The sequence below is a fragment of the Ailuropoda melanoleuca genome, chromosome 13 (assembly GCF_002007445.2).
Source record: "Ailuropoda melanoleuca isolate Jingjing chromosome 13, ASM200744v2, whole genome shotgun sequence".
In the NCBI taxonomy this organism is placed as follows: Eukaryota; Metazoa; Chordata; class Mammalia; order Carnivora; family Ursidae; genus Ailuropoda; species Ailuropoda melanoleuca.
The window spans coordinates 20,855,191-20,870,920 of record NC_048230.1 but is presented as its reverse complement, the minus strand read 5'-3'; the positions used below and the strand labels follow the sequence as shown (position 1 = coordinate 20,870,920).

Genomic DNA, 15,730 nt, shown 5'->3' with positions numbered 1-15,730 from the left:
AGCTCGGGAAGTGGGGGGCGGGGGTTGTGCATACACGCGTGCACATGTAGGTACACACAGGCGGACACGCTGCACGCGCCCACACATGGGTGCGTGCACACAACTGGGGCCAAGTCTGTCCTGGGCCGGGGGCCAGATGATGTGGCTGCTTAGAGGAGCTACGGTCTGGTCTGCGGAAGAACCGAGATCTCTGCCCACCATCCTTCTCCCGCCCCTCTGCTCGCCCTCATTCTTTGCCTGACCCCCAGGTCCTCAAGAAGCGATCCGCTTCAGGGGTGTCTCAAGCTGTGCCTTCTCTGCATTTTAGTCTGAGCCCCCAGACCCGTTAGAGGCCCTCCCGTAGATGCGCCCAGCCCCCGGAGGGGCTGCTCTTTCCCCTGGCTGCCTGAACTCCCAGCTTCTTTGGGACTGGGAAGTTCTTCTGAAGTCTGACTACAATCCCGGGTCTGGATCTGACACAAAGGCACCCACAGGCGGGGTGCAGGAAGGTCCTCTTTCAAGGAGCCAAATAGAGCAGAGCTAGAAAGTGGCAGATATCAGGGGATTGCCAGCCCTTTTTTTTCTCTCTGGCTACAGGAGTCTATCTAAAGCAGTCAACACAAGGCTGGGGGTGGGAGTGGGGCTGCAGAGAAGGGGAGGGGCAGGGAAACCTTGGGGAGAAGGAGACCCAGCGAGAGGGGACCAGGGCTTGGCGCCCCAGACTCTCCACCCCACCTCTTGGAGGTGTTTCTCTCTCTCTCCACCCCTGGCCGTGCCCCCCTGAAACCTACACTTTGGAAGAATAATGGCTCCCAAATGCCGTTTTTGTCTCTGCTAAGCCTCTGGGAAGGTGAGTGTTAGTGGAGCCCCTCCAGCCGCTCATTAGGATAATAAGCTGCCTGCAGCGTTAAGTGTCCGGTGGCCCGCCTCCCTCCCCCCTCCTGGCCCGCAGGTTGGTGGCTCAGACTTGGGATCAACTCTAGAAGTCACCTCCCCACCCCATGCCCATCACCCCGAGAATGAGCAAGGGACCAGTGGACTTCAGTTTCCAAAGGAATGCTGGGAAAGGAGGCTCAGATCCTGGCCCCATGGCCAAGCATTCCTGTTGGCAACCCGACATGCATCCTGCGGCCGCCTGGAAGGTGGACTGTGAGCCAAGCAGTGCTTGCAGCTCACCCCCGTAGGAGTTGATCCCGAGGGAGCGATCTTACTCACTGAGAGGGTATGTGTCCACTTGAGAGGGGGTGGTCGGGAAGCAGGAGAGATGGATTCCCCCAAAACACACAGCCCAGTCAGCCTGGGACAACCCCCCCCAAAATGAGAGCCCTCTCCCCCCGTCCCCCCCCAAGGATTTTGGGAATTCATTCCCTAACCCCTCAGAGAAATCCGGCCCCTGACCCTGGGAGGCCCCCAACCGGCTTCAATTCAGGGACAACAGAGCCAGTGTTTACTTGGAACCCGGCGTCACGGGGAAATGAAGATGAATCAGAACTGGGCCAGCCCCCACAGCCTGGTGGGAACATCAGAACACGCAGACATATCTTCTAGGGAGAATGGCCCAGGGCCAGCAGAGAGGCCGAGAGAAAAGGCCTGGGTGTGAAGATCCAAGTCCTGGAAGGCTTTCTGGAGGAGCTGGTATTTGAGCTCAGCCTTGAGGAATGTGCGAGAATTTCTTCCGTTTCAGAGGGGGTCTGGGGACAGGTGTTCTGGGTGGGGAGAATGGCTCACGCAGAGGGAAGAAGGGAAAGAGCAGGGGTCTGCTGGGTGGCTGGAGGACGTGCGGGCAGGACACAGAGCGCACACATGGCAAAGGCAGGCGGGGAGCCCGTGGGCATGAAGGCGGTGACAGGGAGACACCTGTGACGAGCACAAGCGTAGTCCCCCTGGGCTCTCAGCCTGAGGGAGACATGGGCAGCCACCAGGAGGCCAACCCTGGCAGCCCTCAGCTGGCAGTGGGGGAGCAGAAGTGGGGGACAGACCAGGAACAGAGAGAATTACTCAAATCCCTGGTCCCAGCACCACTGCCACAACCGGTCCCCTGTGGTCCTCTAGGAAGAGTGGTCAATACCCCGGCACTGTCTGAGGTGGGTCCCGGGCCCTGCCCTCTCTTACCTGGCTCTTGGGTGGGGCCCGGACTCACTTCATGGCCAGCAGAGGGGGCTGGACTTCAGTGGCCCACCCAGAGGGGGCCAAGAGAGGGTCTCAGACGGAAGCAAGGCCCTTCATTCCTAGACACCTCACTGGGCCTTGACGTGAAATGGAGAGAAGGAGCTTGGGGCCCCTTTCCTCTGCCAGGAGTTAAACATTTACTGCTTGTGAGGATTAGGCTAGCGTTTATTTACCATCACTGTATGCCAACGCTGAGCAGTTTATGTCATCCTCACGATGACCTTCTGTGACTCCCTGTTCCCCACCCCCACCCCCCCTCCAGAGAGAGTCTGGAGAGGCCAAGTGAGGGTTAGTGTCCTAAGACCACACAGCACACCATGGTAAGTGACACAATTCCCGACACAGTCTGTCCCTCCCTGCAGCAGAACTGGGCTCGAGCAGAACACCGTTCTGCAGACTTTGAAAAGAAAGATCCAGTCCAACTGCCGTAAGTCATTTCAGGTATCAGCGTCCATCACAGCACAGGGGAGGGGCTGAGAGGCACAGAACTCAGCCTGGCTCTTCCCCCTCACTCAGGACTGGGCAAGACCTCCCCCCCACCAGCCCCCTGTGAGGAAGTCCTTCCTCCAGACCACCAGCCTCTTCCTCTCAGGCTGCCTGTGGGTGTGGGGTCTTGAGGCCTGCAGGGTTCTGGTCCTGACTCAGTCCCAGGGTCCCGTGTGACTTGGCCTTCCCACCCTTCTGGGCCCCTGTTGGCTTCTCCGAGGGGGGAGCAAGTGGACCCACTGACCTCCAGGACCCTTGCAGCTGGGCCCTCGTAGGCTGCAGACAATCGGCTCGTTCTTCGGTGAATGGGCCGGGGAGGCAGCTAGCGAGTGTGAAGACATTCCAACTTCGCTGCTCTGGGGAAACCCCAGATGGAATCTGGCGTGGAATCTAGAGGGACCCACTGACCGCCTGAGGCCTCCGGTACTCCCCTCCTGCATGCCTAAGCGCACACGTACACGCATGCCCACACTTCGCTCCTGTGGCCAGACTAAGTGTCCAACAGAAGATGGTGTCCCTGTGCAGGACCTTCCTCCTCCGGACAAGAGCGGCCTCTGTCTCCTCCGTCTGGGGCCCCATTGTGACCCTGCCCCTCCCCCGACCTCACCCATCAAGAATCCTGGGGCCCCCGGGGAGCCACGCTGGACGTTGACAATGAGATTTGGGGTTCCTGGCCTGAGTTGGGACCACCCACCTCCAGGTCCCTCACCCCCTCCCCGACTGCGGGAAGGCACAGAGAAAGGCAAGTTGGTGTCATGAAAAAAAAACAAAACTGGGGACCAAGAGGCAGATGCCAGAGGCCCTCTGGACTCGACCCCATGAGCCTCCCTTTCCCACTGGGGAGATGTGGGACAGGGGGCAGAGGGGCTCTTCTCAAATGTCTGTGCCGATGACATTTTAGGAACATGGGTAGGGGTTGCCAGGTTTAACAAATAAAAATACAGGACACCTAGTTACATTTGCATTCCAGATAAACAACACATAAATTTTAGTGTAAGTATGTTCCAAATATTGCATGGGAATATTTAATCTATTCATACTAAAAAATGATTCAGTTTATCTGAAACTCGAATCTAACGGGGCATCCTGTATTTTGTCGGGTAGCAGACCGCAGATCTGTGTCAGGTGGATGCCAGAGAGCCAGAGGGGGTAATGCCAGCCTCCTGACCCCCCGCCTGCCCCTCCTCAGGGCACTGGTGCCTGCCTGGTCCCCACACCACATCAGTCCTCCCAGCCTTCCACGGCCACCCCTCAAACTCCTCCATCCCCTTCTCAGCTCCATCATTTCACTCCCCAGGATGCCCTCTTCCCCTAAGCTCACCCATCTTCCTCTCTCCTAAAGGCCTCGCCTCTGCAGGACTCCAGGTCTGGGCAGAGTAGCAGGGGATTCCAGCCCTGGGTGTGGGTGTGACAGGGCAAGGGCAGGAGGGAAGGAGGGGCAGGAGGGAAGCCCAGCTTAGCAACAACCTCACTAAGGAGGGAGCGATGTGGGTGTTGCTGGGAGAAGGTTCCAAGACTCAATGGGTTAGCCCACTGTTGGTAGAGGGTCTAGCTGGGGCCAGAGCCAACTGCATGGGCAGGAGGGAAGAGATGCCCTGCCCGTGACCTCCTCCAAACTCAGAGTCACCGGGAACTGGAAATAGAGGCCATTTTGTGGGGCCAGACACTGATTTCACTTGGATCAGGAGACTGGAAGATTCTGTCCTTAGGGGCAAAAAAAAAAAAGGGCCAACAGATAATGAGAAACAGAGACAGGGAAAAAGGGACAGAGAGAGACCAGGGGGTCGGTGAGAAATATAGTCAGGGAGACACAGGACCAAATCAGAGACAAAGGAAATAGAAACACAGAGAAAGAAACAGACTCCAAGGGAGACAGTGATTCACAAGCGGAGATGGGAAAACAAGCTCACACGCAGAGATGGAGAGGAACCGCGTGGAGACGGCGATGGGGCGAACAAACAGGAGGACGGGGAGAGACAAGGAGAGGTTACACAAGACAGAGATGAGAACAGAGATAAAGAGAAAGCGGTGAGAGAAAAAGAAAAAGACAAGACAGCCAGGGGAGGAAGTGTGTGCATCCCTACTAAGTTTGGGGATCTTTTTCAGTGGCAAAGTCAGATTAGGGACGAGGCAGGAGACGCCTAAAGAGCTGCTTGCTTAGTCTCTCCGGTGGCCCTCCCTGTCTCCCCGGGCCGGGAGCAGCACCCCACCCGCCAGCTCCACTGCGCCCCCTCCCCAGGGGTCCGGGCTCCATCTCTCCCCCTCCGGCACCGGGTCCACACGTCTCCTCCGTGTTTGGGCTTCTGGCTCTGGCCCGGCGCCTGTGGTCCCCCGAAGCGGCCTTCCACCCCGCCCACCAGCCAGCTCCCCTAGGGCGGGAGCTCGGGGGGGACCCGGCCGCAGGTCCCAGCGCCGCGCAGCCCGGCTCCGTGGGAATCCGGCGTTGGGCGATGCTGCCACCTGCCGGCCGGACCTGGAAGCACAGCGCGCCTGGAGGGCTGGGGCGCGGCCACGGAGGGTCGGAATCCGGCCTTCCCAGCCCGTACCGCCTCCGCGGGGTCTTTCCTGGAATCCGGATGGGCCTGCTCCGCGGCGCCCCTGCTCGCCTAGCTTCCGCTATTCCCGACCGTTGAAGAGCCAGGGGGCAAGGGTCTGAACCCTGGGCCTTAATTTCCCGTGGAGTCAAATGGAGGAAGTGCACCAACGCATCCTCCCAGGATTGCAGGGGACCCTGGGCGGACACGAATGCTGTGCTCCTGAAATCAACCAGGCCTCCAGTCCCTCTCTTCTTGGCCAAAAAAAAAAAAAAAAAAAAAAACGGGCCCCCCCCCCCCCCCCCCCATACAACGCCCTCAATCCACTCCTGGGCCTCCGCCTCCCTCTCCCGCAACCTCTGTTCCCCGCAAGCCTAGATGAGAGGCGGCTTGCAGTGGGCGGCTCGCTCTGCCCGCATCCTTTCCCCCAGCGCCCCCCACCCCACTCCCGGCCCCGCGCAGCACTGCCTCCCTCAAGCCCGGGGCCACTTAAGGGTGGATGGAGCGGGGACTGGCAAGGAGTAGCTCTAGAACTGACCCCACGTTTTCTTTTTTTTTAACCAGTTAATCTCTTCTACCTCATAACTTCCAAGACGCAAACCCGATCTCTTCCCCTCTCCTCCCCTCCCCCTCCCTGCCCCAAGTCCGGCCCTTCGCGCCTGCATAAGCTCCGCCCCCATCTCGAGGCGGGGCCCCATAGGTGGAGAGACGTGGGAGAGGTCGCGGCCCCGCCTCTCCCCTCCTCCCCTTACACACGGAAGCTCCTTGGCCCCCGTGCCAGGATGTCCGACACCTGGGTCCCCGGCCTCGTACCCACTTTGCTGCTCGGCCTCCTGGCCGGCCCCCACCAGGTGAGCGCTTGGGAGGTAAAGCTGTAGAACTTTCAGGGCCCTACCCTTGTGGGTCAGGGGCCTACTTCTGGAGCCTGGTCACCACCTTCCATTGTCAGGATTTCCTCGTGACCGTACGCGATTGGAGACTTCCTTTCTCTCTTTGCTGGGGAGATGCAGGTGGGGGCAGCCTAGGGAGGCCCTGATAAGGCCTGGGTTCCTATCGCGGAACCGTATAGGGGGGACCGTGTGGAGGGACCCGGCCCCCGCCCACCACCATCTGACACCTAGTGCGGCTCTGTGAGTGGGGACTTTGACCCTCCTATTAGCCTGGGCTCGACCTTCCCGCCTCTTCCCGGTGCGTCAGAAAGGGGACTGAAGTCTGGTCGTCCAGCCAGCTTATCACCCTAACTCTGTTCTTCCAGTGCTGGGTGACCTTGGGGGAAACTCTGGCGCTCTCTGGGACTGTGTCTCTGCTTATGCCTTAGGGGAGAGAAGGCTCCTTCCACCCCTCCCAGGAGTGGAAGTAGGATTCCAGCCTAGGCAGGATTTGATCTGGCTGCTTGACCCAAGGCTGGGTTGACCTCTGAAATCCGTGATCCTGAGCAGACCCAGGGTTGATGCGTCCCCTCATTGCTCCCGTTCCTCCGTTAAACTCTGAAAATGTTGGGGAGATCATCCTGGCAACCGACATGGGCCTAGAACAGGGATTTTTTCCACTTCTGTTTGACAATGCCAGCGACATCCCGGGCCCCCTCCCCAGAACAGGGCACAGTCACACAACTGTGTTGCCTCGTGGGGCTGTGCCGGTGAAGCCCTGGCGCTCCTCCTCGGCCAGCTGTGGGTGCCAGCACTAAGCCGAGCATCCCCTTGATTTCTCCCAGCAACTTCAGGCGGCAGATGCTGGTAATCTCCCCTCTGCACGTGTCAGCAAGCTGGGGTTCTCCACGACCACGCTGACGCCCAGTAAAACTCAGACTGAGCCACCTTAGACAAGACCAGCCCCAGGTTAAAGTAGGGGAAGAGAATTTGGGAGACCTACTTTCCCAAACAGCAACCCAGCGTTCATTTATTAAACCTGTTCGTTTTCTGTCCATCTTAGTTGGGGGCCTGGAGATGGGGAGAGACCGGGAGAGGTGGGGTCTGGAATCTGGGGGAGGGGGAAGAGGGTGCTGCCGAGTGCCTGGACCCCTGGGTCTGTCCCCAACTCTGCAATTGCCTCTGGGTGCTGTGAATCTCCCACCCTCTCTGGGCCAGCCTTCAGGGGGTTCATTCCTGCTCTAGTCCCCAGGGGCCAAGGCTTGTGGGAGGGAGGCTTCCAGGTGGAACTGAGCCCCGAAAAGGGGAATCAGCCCACACCTGTTGCTGGCCGTCATTGGTTTTCTTGGCTTTATTGTCGTTAGTAATTGAAAGGTGATTGAGTTATTTCCAGTAAAGGTATGAAGAAGTGGTAGTCGTGGTAGGCGTGCTGAAGTCGGCATCTTACTCTTACGCTGTGGTTGTTTGTCCCCTGAGGCTGGGGTGGAGTGACAGATAACCTCCCATTCCCTCCCGTGTCCCACCCCTGCATTCCCCCACGGCCCCCCACCCCTCTCCCCGCAGTCTGGGAGCAGCAACGGGTAATCAGCAAATGCTCTTTCATTCATTCTGCCAATATTGTGATGGTTGGGTGTTTCACCAGTGATGAGACAAAAATGCCTGCCCTCCTGGGGTTCACGTTCTTCTGATGAGACGGACAATGGACAAGACCGAGGGAAGCCTGCAGTGTGCTAGATGTGGGTAGGAGCGTTGCAGAAAAGCCTGGTGAGGGGCAAGGAGTACTGTGGGGGTGTAGATGCAGCTTTCAATAAGATGGGCAGAGAGTGAGAGGCGGGAGCCGATACCCGGGGTAAGAACGTTCCAAGTGAAGCTTGTACACATCATTGCTAGTCGTCCGGGTAACATCTGGACCAGTACCCTGGATGCCCTACCGAACTGGTGCAGAAGAGGAAGGGAGGGCCCAGGAAGCTGGGCCAGGAGAGGAAAGTCTGGGTGGCTTCAAAGAACAAGGAACAACCCTCCCCCGCCTCCCGGCCAGGCGGAGATCCAGAAGATGAGTGGGGGTTTGGCAGACTATGAAGGATGAAGGCAGGAGGAAGAGGGCCTGCCCTTGCACGCAGGTGTAAAACAGCCAGGAGTGTTCCGGGAACTCCCAGTGGGTGCGTGTGCACGAGGGCAAGGGGGAGAGGCTGGTCGTGGGTGTCCAGGCACCAGGGAGCCACTGAAGGGGGCCCCCAGCAGGGTTTTGGGTGATCAGATTTGCTGGAGAGGAACTTGTCTGCAGTGTGGACAGTGATTGGGGTAAGCAGGAGGAGAGTTGCTGGAACCCCTGACTGTACTTGAGCCATGGAAAGGAGATAGACTACAGGGGTGCTCAGAGGCAGGAGCTTACAGACCTGGGGGTGAGGGGTGTGGTGCAGAGAGAAAGGAGAGCTGGGGGCACCGGGAGTCAGCTGGGGCTCCAGACACAGACCTGGAATGAGGTGGTGAGCAGGCTCCGGGGAGGGTGCTGATCCATTGGGAGCCCGCTGCAGGCTCTCAGCTACCAGGTCAGCAGGGGCATAGGGATGCCGCCCCACCCCTCAGTTTATGATCCCCCCCCCCAACTTTTGCCTCTTTTCTTCCACAGGCTGCTGCCAGATGTGGACTCTTCTTGTAAGTCTGGGATTTGGACTATAACTTCCAGTCTAGGGAAGAAACACCCCAAATCCTTTCCTGTCTGCCTTCATGGGGGGTGCAGAAAGTCACCGCATTCGTCATCTTCATGCCCTGCCTTTCTAGCGGAGAGGGTTTCCCGCTCCCCCCACTCCCTGCCCTCCTCCTCCAGCCAAGAGGGGAGGAGTTGCAGTCGTGGGCGTGTCTGAAGTCTAATCCCCGCCCCTCTTTCCGCCCTCTGGGTCTCAGGTTGTCACTCCTCCCAGGGTACCCCCCCGGGGGGTGGGGCCGCAAACCGTCTGTGCTGTTCTTAATACATAAATGTTAAAAGTCCTGAGCGCAATAAGGAGGGCTGAGGGGGGTGGTCCCTGAGCAGATGAATGTTCCAGGGAGACCCTCCCCCTCTTAGTCCAGGGGCACCAGCGAGGGCTCCAGCGAGTTAGCTCCCACTGCTTCCCTCCATGTCCATCTCCTTCGAGGGCTCTTGCGGCCGCTACAACACGCCGCCCCCACACCTGCCCAGTGAAGTCGACGGATATTCTTGACCCATTTCATAGATGAGGAGAGTGAGACCCAGAAAGGAGTGGAACTTGGCACAAGTAGTGAGATGAGCCTAGAATCCAGCTCCTGGGTCCAAGCCTCAAGGTCCCAGCCCCAGGTTCGCCCACAGGCTCCAAGGAGGGCCCCTCCTCCCCACCCTGCTGGGGCGTGGCTCGTGCCCGAGGATATGGGTGAGTTCGGGGGAGGCTGGGGTCTTCCTGCCACCTTGGTACCAACAGCCTCTCTTTGCCCCCCGCCCAGCACCTGCCCCAAAGGATTCAAATGCTGTGGGGATAGCTGTTGCCAAGAATATGAGCTCTTCTCCGGCCCCCTGAGGTGAGCCCAGGGCCGGCTCCTCGGGCACAGTGCGCGTGGTTGGGGGGGGACTTCCGGTTGGGGGGGTGGCAGGGGCAGCCCAGAGAGACTCAGGCGGATGTCGGTGGTTCCTCACCCCAGGGTCTTCGTCATCACCGTCCTCATCATTCTACCCCTTTTGTGCATCTGCGGCCTGGCTAAGCGGTTCTGTCGCAGCTGCGGAGAACAGGAGCAGGACCCCCCAGTGGATCACCAGGGGCTCCCGGAGCCGCCCTCCATTGTCCCCCCAGAGAGGGTCAGGACGCCCACCTTTGAGCCCCCGCCCCCCTACAGCGAGGTGGGTGTCTCTGTCCCACTCCTGGCTCTGTTCCGCAGTTGGCCCTCCCTCCCTACGGTGCAGATTTTTAGAGCCACGGGTAACAGTGGGGCCCTCCTACACCAGACCTCCGGACCTAGAGGGGGCTCTGCAGCCGCCATGGGGCGCCCCTCCCCCTGGGAAAGACGCTCAGCCAGCTCAGCCGGGCCCTAGAAGACTCTGTGTCCCCTCTCTTCCCTGCAGATTATTCTGAAGCCCGTCCTGCCCCCCATGGAGCCGCCCCCTCCCTACAGCTTCAGTCCTGAAGAATATACCCAGGTGCGCAGGGGCGTCGACAACCCAGCCTTCTGAGCCCCGGCCACCTGCCAGGAACTGCAGCATCGCCCCCTCCCCACCAACACCTCCTGGGCTAAGCCGGAGACTCCTGGGACCCCTGTGATGCCCCCATCCATCCTGCCATGTCTCTGGCTCTTCTTGGTTTTAACTTATTGCTTTTCCTGTCCTGGTTCACCTCAGCTGCCTCTCTCCTCCCAAGAGCTGGTCCCGAGTGTCAGCGTCCCCCCGCCCCCCTCCATCCCATGTTAGAGGCTGCTAGGAGAAAAATGTCAACCCTTGAGGCACCTAACGGTGGAATGGGCTACTCTGAGGAGTGGAGAGAACCCTGTTTCTGGAGGGTATACACATCTTGCCTGGACAGCCAGCTCTGAGAGATTCTAGAGGGCACTGCTGTGCCACGGGAGACTGATTGGACTGCGTGGGCTCTAAGGTCTACCTGAATAGGGAGGACCCCGTTGAACCCTCCCCTCCTCATGTGTACTCACTAAATTTTAGCTGATTGTCACTGAGAGTCCGCCTCCGGCTGTGTGGGGAGGTCGTGTGGGGAGGTCATCGGGGAGTGAGCCCAGGCACTGCTGGGGGGCGCTGGGGGGGCAGATCCCTGCATCTAAAATCTCACCATTGATATGTTGATGATGAACCTGGGCAGATGGTACCCCTGTGAATCACCCTCTGGGAGAGGATCTTTGCAGATGCTTGGACCCAGCCCCAGGGCTCAGGGTGCTGAAGAGCCTGGACAGGGAGCTGGGATGGCATGAGAGTGATGGTCCTTTCCTTCCCCATCCCATCCTCCCACTGCTCTGCCCAGGGGCTCAGCTCCCTGCCTTTCTCACTGTGGGGGTGGGGAGGGGGCAAAGGAGAGGGGTGTGGGGGAGGCTGGCCGTCTGTGGGGCAGAGCCTCCGAAGATGATCTGCCCCGCCCTGGAAGCTCCTGGAGGGAGAGGAAAGGGCAGATTCTCCCTTGCTTCCAGCCCAGTGTGGTTCCGGGCACTCCTGCCTGAGCTCATCTTTGGGGTTAACCCTTAAGAGGAAAGCATTTACCATCGCATCACAGGAGAGAGTCTTCGTGGGGCATCAGTCCCCATGGGGCCTACAGCAAAGCGTGGAGCTGGGGGACTAGCATGGGGGACACAGAGTGAGAAGGATTCCCCCCATGCTGGTGTCAGGGCTCAAGTAGGGCTGGGCTCCTCCACCTCGACCCTGCCTTTGAGGTGCTCCCCTGCAGCCCATGCATGCCACTGGCCTTCCTCCCTAGGCAGTGGGCACAGCCACAACACTGGCCAAAGCTCCTGGGAGGATCAGAGGTAGGACTGGCCCTGCTGTGTGGGCGGGGGTGCCTCCACCGGCACTCTCTTGAGAATACCCAGCCTTAGGGTGTCACGACCCAGGCAGTTGGCAGTGCCGGGGGCAGGGACATGGCACAGCCAGACCCGAAGATGCTAGGAACAGGGGCTGCCTGGCTGGGGCTGGGGACAGAGCTCCAGAGGGAGAAGAGTAGTTAGGGACAATATGAGGTCAGTCATGACAAGTTTCCCTGAGTTTCAGGGATCCGGCAGAGCAGAAGGAAGATATGTCTGCTTTGTGCAAGGGTGGCTAGCCCCAGTTGGAGCAGTCCCAGGGCTGATGCTGCCCCTGTTGGGTAAACACCCACCTGGGTGGGAGGACGTGAAGCGATGGGCTTTGCAGACCCGGAGGAGGAGGTCCCCTTCATCCCGGATGCCACCTCCTTTTCATCAAAGATGTCACGAGACCTTTCAGTCCTCCCCAGTGGCAGTGGAGCGGCCCAAGGGAAAGTCAGTGGTCATCCTGAAACCCAGCATTGCTTTGACCTCTTAGCAGACACGGCCAGTTCTAGCTCTCTCTGCTTATTGGTGGTGGGAGGAGAAATAGCATGACCTTGGAGGGCAATCTAGCAGCATCCTCTCCTGCCACGGATCGTTACAGAGCGACTATGTGTTGGGTACTATGCGTGGCACTGGGTATCCATTAAAATTGAAAATGCACGTGACCCAGCAGCTCCACTTCTGGGAATGAGCCTTCAGAAAATCTCGGACAGAGGAACTCAGAAAGATATCCATCGCAGCATGGTAGCTGGGGGGTAAATCAAAACACCCTACACGTCGTTGACGGGAGTCAATTAAATATGGCACGTCCATCCGTAGCATGAATGCAATGCAGCCTTTAGAAAGGATGAAGGAGATCAGTAGCACCAGCCTGGCACAACACTCATCATTCGTTGTCACAGAGAAAAGGCAAGTTGCAGAATAATAGTCTAGATCTCAATTTGTAAATACATACTTGATCGTGCATATTTATACATATATTTTCCTTTGCAAATGTATAGAAAGGATCTAGAAAGATGCGAACCAAACCACACCCACTGCCCCGCGTCTAACAGTGGTTGGCACTGTGGGATGGAGGGACAGAGGGAGCCGATAGTAAGGGAGGTTTTTTACTATGTATGCTTTGTCGTATTTTTTACGATAAGCAAGCACTGCTTCCTCAAATCAAAAAAAAAATTCTTTAATGGAAAGAGAGGCAGCTTTAGAAGTTTATGAAGACTCGCCTTGTGGACTTTGATCGACAGCAGTTCATGTATTACCAGCCCTGCTATGAGGGAGAGGCTGGAAGAGCTCCGACATTTGGCACACATAGGACATGTGCCGCCAGGGACGAGAGCCGCAGCGGGCAGGGGAAAGCCTGGACACCTGCCAGACGTTTGAGAACATGTGATGCCCACAATTTAGCTGATGCAGCTCTGGACCGGCAGGCACTCCGTACACGTCAGGTGTCCGGCTGGTTGGTTAGGGTGGATGAGCAATTTCACAGTGACCGAAAACTCATCCTTTGCACTTGGTTTAACAGCTCGAGCCTAGTGAAAGAATATTGAAAGATGGAATCACGGAATGAATGATTGAATGAATGAATGAATGAAGAAGGAAGGAAGGAAGGAAGGAAGGAAGGAAGGAAGGAAGGAAGGAAGGAAGGAAGGATTAACTGAGTGGGAGAATGAGCGACAGAACAAGTGTGCAGATCTGCCACCAGACATTTGTAAGGACACACGTGGCATGGTTAACAACGAGAAGGCACTCCTTGTGGCTGTGAACTTCTGTCTGCAGGAGACTCTCCCCAGAGGCTGGGGAGTGCAGGGGAAAGTCTTGGGGCAGGGGTCAGGCTGGGGGATGAGGGGGAGGGATGACACCAACAAGAATCTCCCCTCACTCTGGGGCTGAGATTCAGAACTCCGGCTTCTGACCTTGAAGTTTCTGCACCTGGCATCTCGGGTCTCAGTTTCTCTGTGCAGTGAAGAGGTTCACCCCTTCCAGCTCTGGTAGGAGGTAGCTCTTGGACTCCCACGTGGGGAGGGCTAAGGAGGTAAGAGAATTCAGGGATCCCCCTTGACTGCAGCAGCCTCACCTCCACCCCCACATCAGCCACGTGCCCCAGTGTGTCATCCCTGGTAACCCTCAAGCGCCCCGCTCCCTGAACCTCACCTCCTAGTCTTAACAGCTGCACTAGCCCGGAGGCAGCAGCTCTCTGAGCCCATGAGACCTCCAAGCCTTAGCGCCCCAGCAGCGCCATCCGCCACATCCTCACTGGCCTCCTTACCCAGCCTGGAGTCCTTGATCCAGCCCGATCGTCACTGCCCTGCCTTCAACCCCTCTAGCCCCTTCTCTATCCCTCGTACTCACCTGGCAAAACCCCAGACTCTGGTTGGGTCCAGCTTTTGCTCAAGGACCAGCACACCTGTGCGGTTGGACTCCCTTTAGAATCAAAACAGCAGATCCCAAGCGGGCCCCCAACTCCTCCAACATGTCCTAGAAGCTTCCCAGTCTCATTCTGGAGATGACTGTTTTATACCTTCTACTCTCTTTGACTCTTCCACACGCCCAGCCTCAATTTCAGCTGGTGATGGTGCCCAGGACTTCAGAGACAGAAATGAATACAGTCACAGGGGAACGGCCTGACTCCCGCCCCCACCTCTGGTGACATCCCCGCTCTGGGCTTCACCCCGTCATACCCTGTCAGGACCTCGTTCCCGATGCTGCTGCATCAGCTGTTTCTCCCTCATGAGTGGACCTTTGTCATTCTCTTCGGGGCATCAGTACGCCTCATTGCCCATCTTGGAGAAGCCCTGCCTGACATCCTCATTCCCGTGCCCGCTGGTCCACGCCCCTCCCCCACCCCATCCTCACCCGGTCCGCTCCAGCCAGCCCTTTGTCCCCATCATCGACCTGCAGTGGCTCCTGTCCCCATCACCACTGACCTACATTCTGCCGAAGTCAGAAGTCAGTTCTCTAGCCTCATGTACTCAGTCTTTCGGTGACATTTGGCACCTTGGTCACTTCCTCCTTCTCAAAAAACTTTCTTTTCCAGACCTCCCTGATGCCACCCTTCCTGGGTTTCCTCCTACTCACCCACAGCTCCCTCTCAGGCTCCTTCACTTCCCCCCTCCTCCACCATCTCGGAATGTTGGTTGCCCTGAGGGACCCGAGTTGACTGACTGTCGCTCCCTCCTTATCTTCACCCACTCCCACAGTGGCTCCCATCCAGTCTGGGCCTTCAGAGACCATCTACTGCTCCGCGGATCTCAAATCCTTATCTCTGGCCAAGGCTTCTCCCTCGAACTGCAGTCTTCTGTCTTAACTTCTGCTCAACTGCCTAACACCTCCACTCAGACACCGAAGGAACACACCACAGCCATGACTAGGCTCTAAATTCCTGCCCCTCCCCAAGTCCAAGTCCTTCCCAAGTTGTCCCACCCAGAATAGAGGGCAGCCCGCCAGCTGCTCGGGCCAAAACCAGTGATTGTGACTTCCCTCTGTCTCTTACCCTCTCTGCCTGCCTCGAAATTAGACCCATATGACTTGTCACCATTTCACAGTTCCAGCCCTAGACCAAGACACGGTCAAGTCTAGCCTAGGCCATCCCAGTGACATTCTAACCGGCCTCCTGCCTCTGCTGCTCTTGCGTCCCTCTCGCCCCTGCTGTTCATGCGACACACTGAAGTCAGGGAGACCTTTCTAAAGCCCAAATAGGACACGTCATTCCCCTGCTTGAAAGCCTCTGCTGGTTGCCCATTGTGCTCAGAATAAACTCCAAACCCCTGACTGTGGCCTGCAGGACATACCAGGTGTGGTCCCTCCCATCCCCTCCAAAATTACCTCTTACTTCTCCCCTCCCTCCTCACTGCATTCCAGCCACAGCGGCCCTCTCTCTGAGCCTTGACTGTCCCAAATCAGCCTAGTTCAGGGCCTTTGATGGCCTTTCTCCTTGGAATTGTTCCTCTCCCCTGAACTTCTCCCATAGTCTTCACTTGGCGGCCACCTTTCATCACCCTCATTCCAGTTCAGCTGTCACCTCCTCCAGGCAGCCTTCCCTGACCACCCCATTCCATTACATTCATGGCACCCTACTCTCTTCCTTATCATGCTTCCCAGTACTGAAGGACATCTTATTTATCTGTGTGCTTCTGTGTTTACAATCTGTTTCCCCACTCTGAACCCAGCCTCCTCCGGGACGGTGTTTTG

At 57.9% G+C, this 15,730-nt stretch overlaps 1 protein-coding gene across 1 annotated transcript; it reads left to right on the top strand.

The window, feature by feature from the left end:
* The first annotated feature begins 5,901 nt into the window (after positions 1-5,901).
* TMEM92 (transmembrane protein 92) lies at positions 5,902-10,694 on the top strand. The gene is made up of 5 exons (XM_002923728.4): positions 5,902-6,019; positions 8,667-8,692; positions 9,494-9,568; positions 9,689-9,884; positions 10,107-10,694. The coding sequence occupies exons 1-5, from the start codon at positions 5,951-5,953 to the stop codon at positions 10,212-10,214; spliced, it is 474 nt and encodes a 157-aa protein (XP_002923774.1). The 5' UTR covers positions 5,902-5,950; the 3' UTR covers positions 10,215-10,694.
* Positions 10,695-15,730: the final 5,036 nt, after the last annotated feature.

Bases quoted from the DNA above. Each gene is read 5' to 3' on its own strand.
- TMEM92 (XM_002923728.4), top strand. From the start codon at position 5,951: ATGTCCGACACCTGGGTCCCCGGCCTCGTACCCACTTTGCTGCTCGGC. The intron at 6,020-8,666 runs GTGAGCGCTTGG...TTTCTTCCACAG, and splicing joins TCCTGGCCGGCCCCCACCAG to GCTGCTGCCAGATGTGGACT. The intron at 9,885-10,106 runs GTGGGTGTCTCT...TCTTCCCTGCAG, and splicing joins CCCCGCCCCCCTACAGCGAG to ATTATTCTGAAGCCCGTCCT.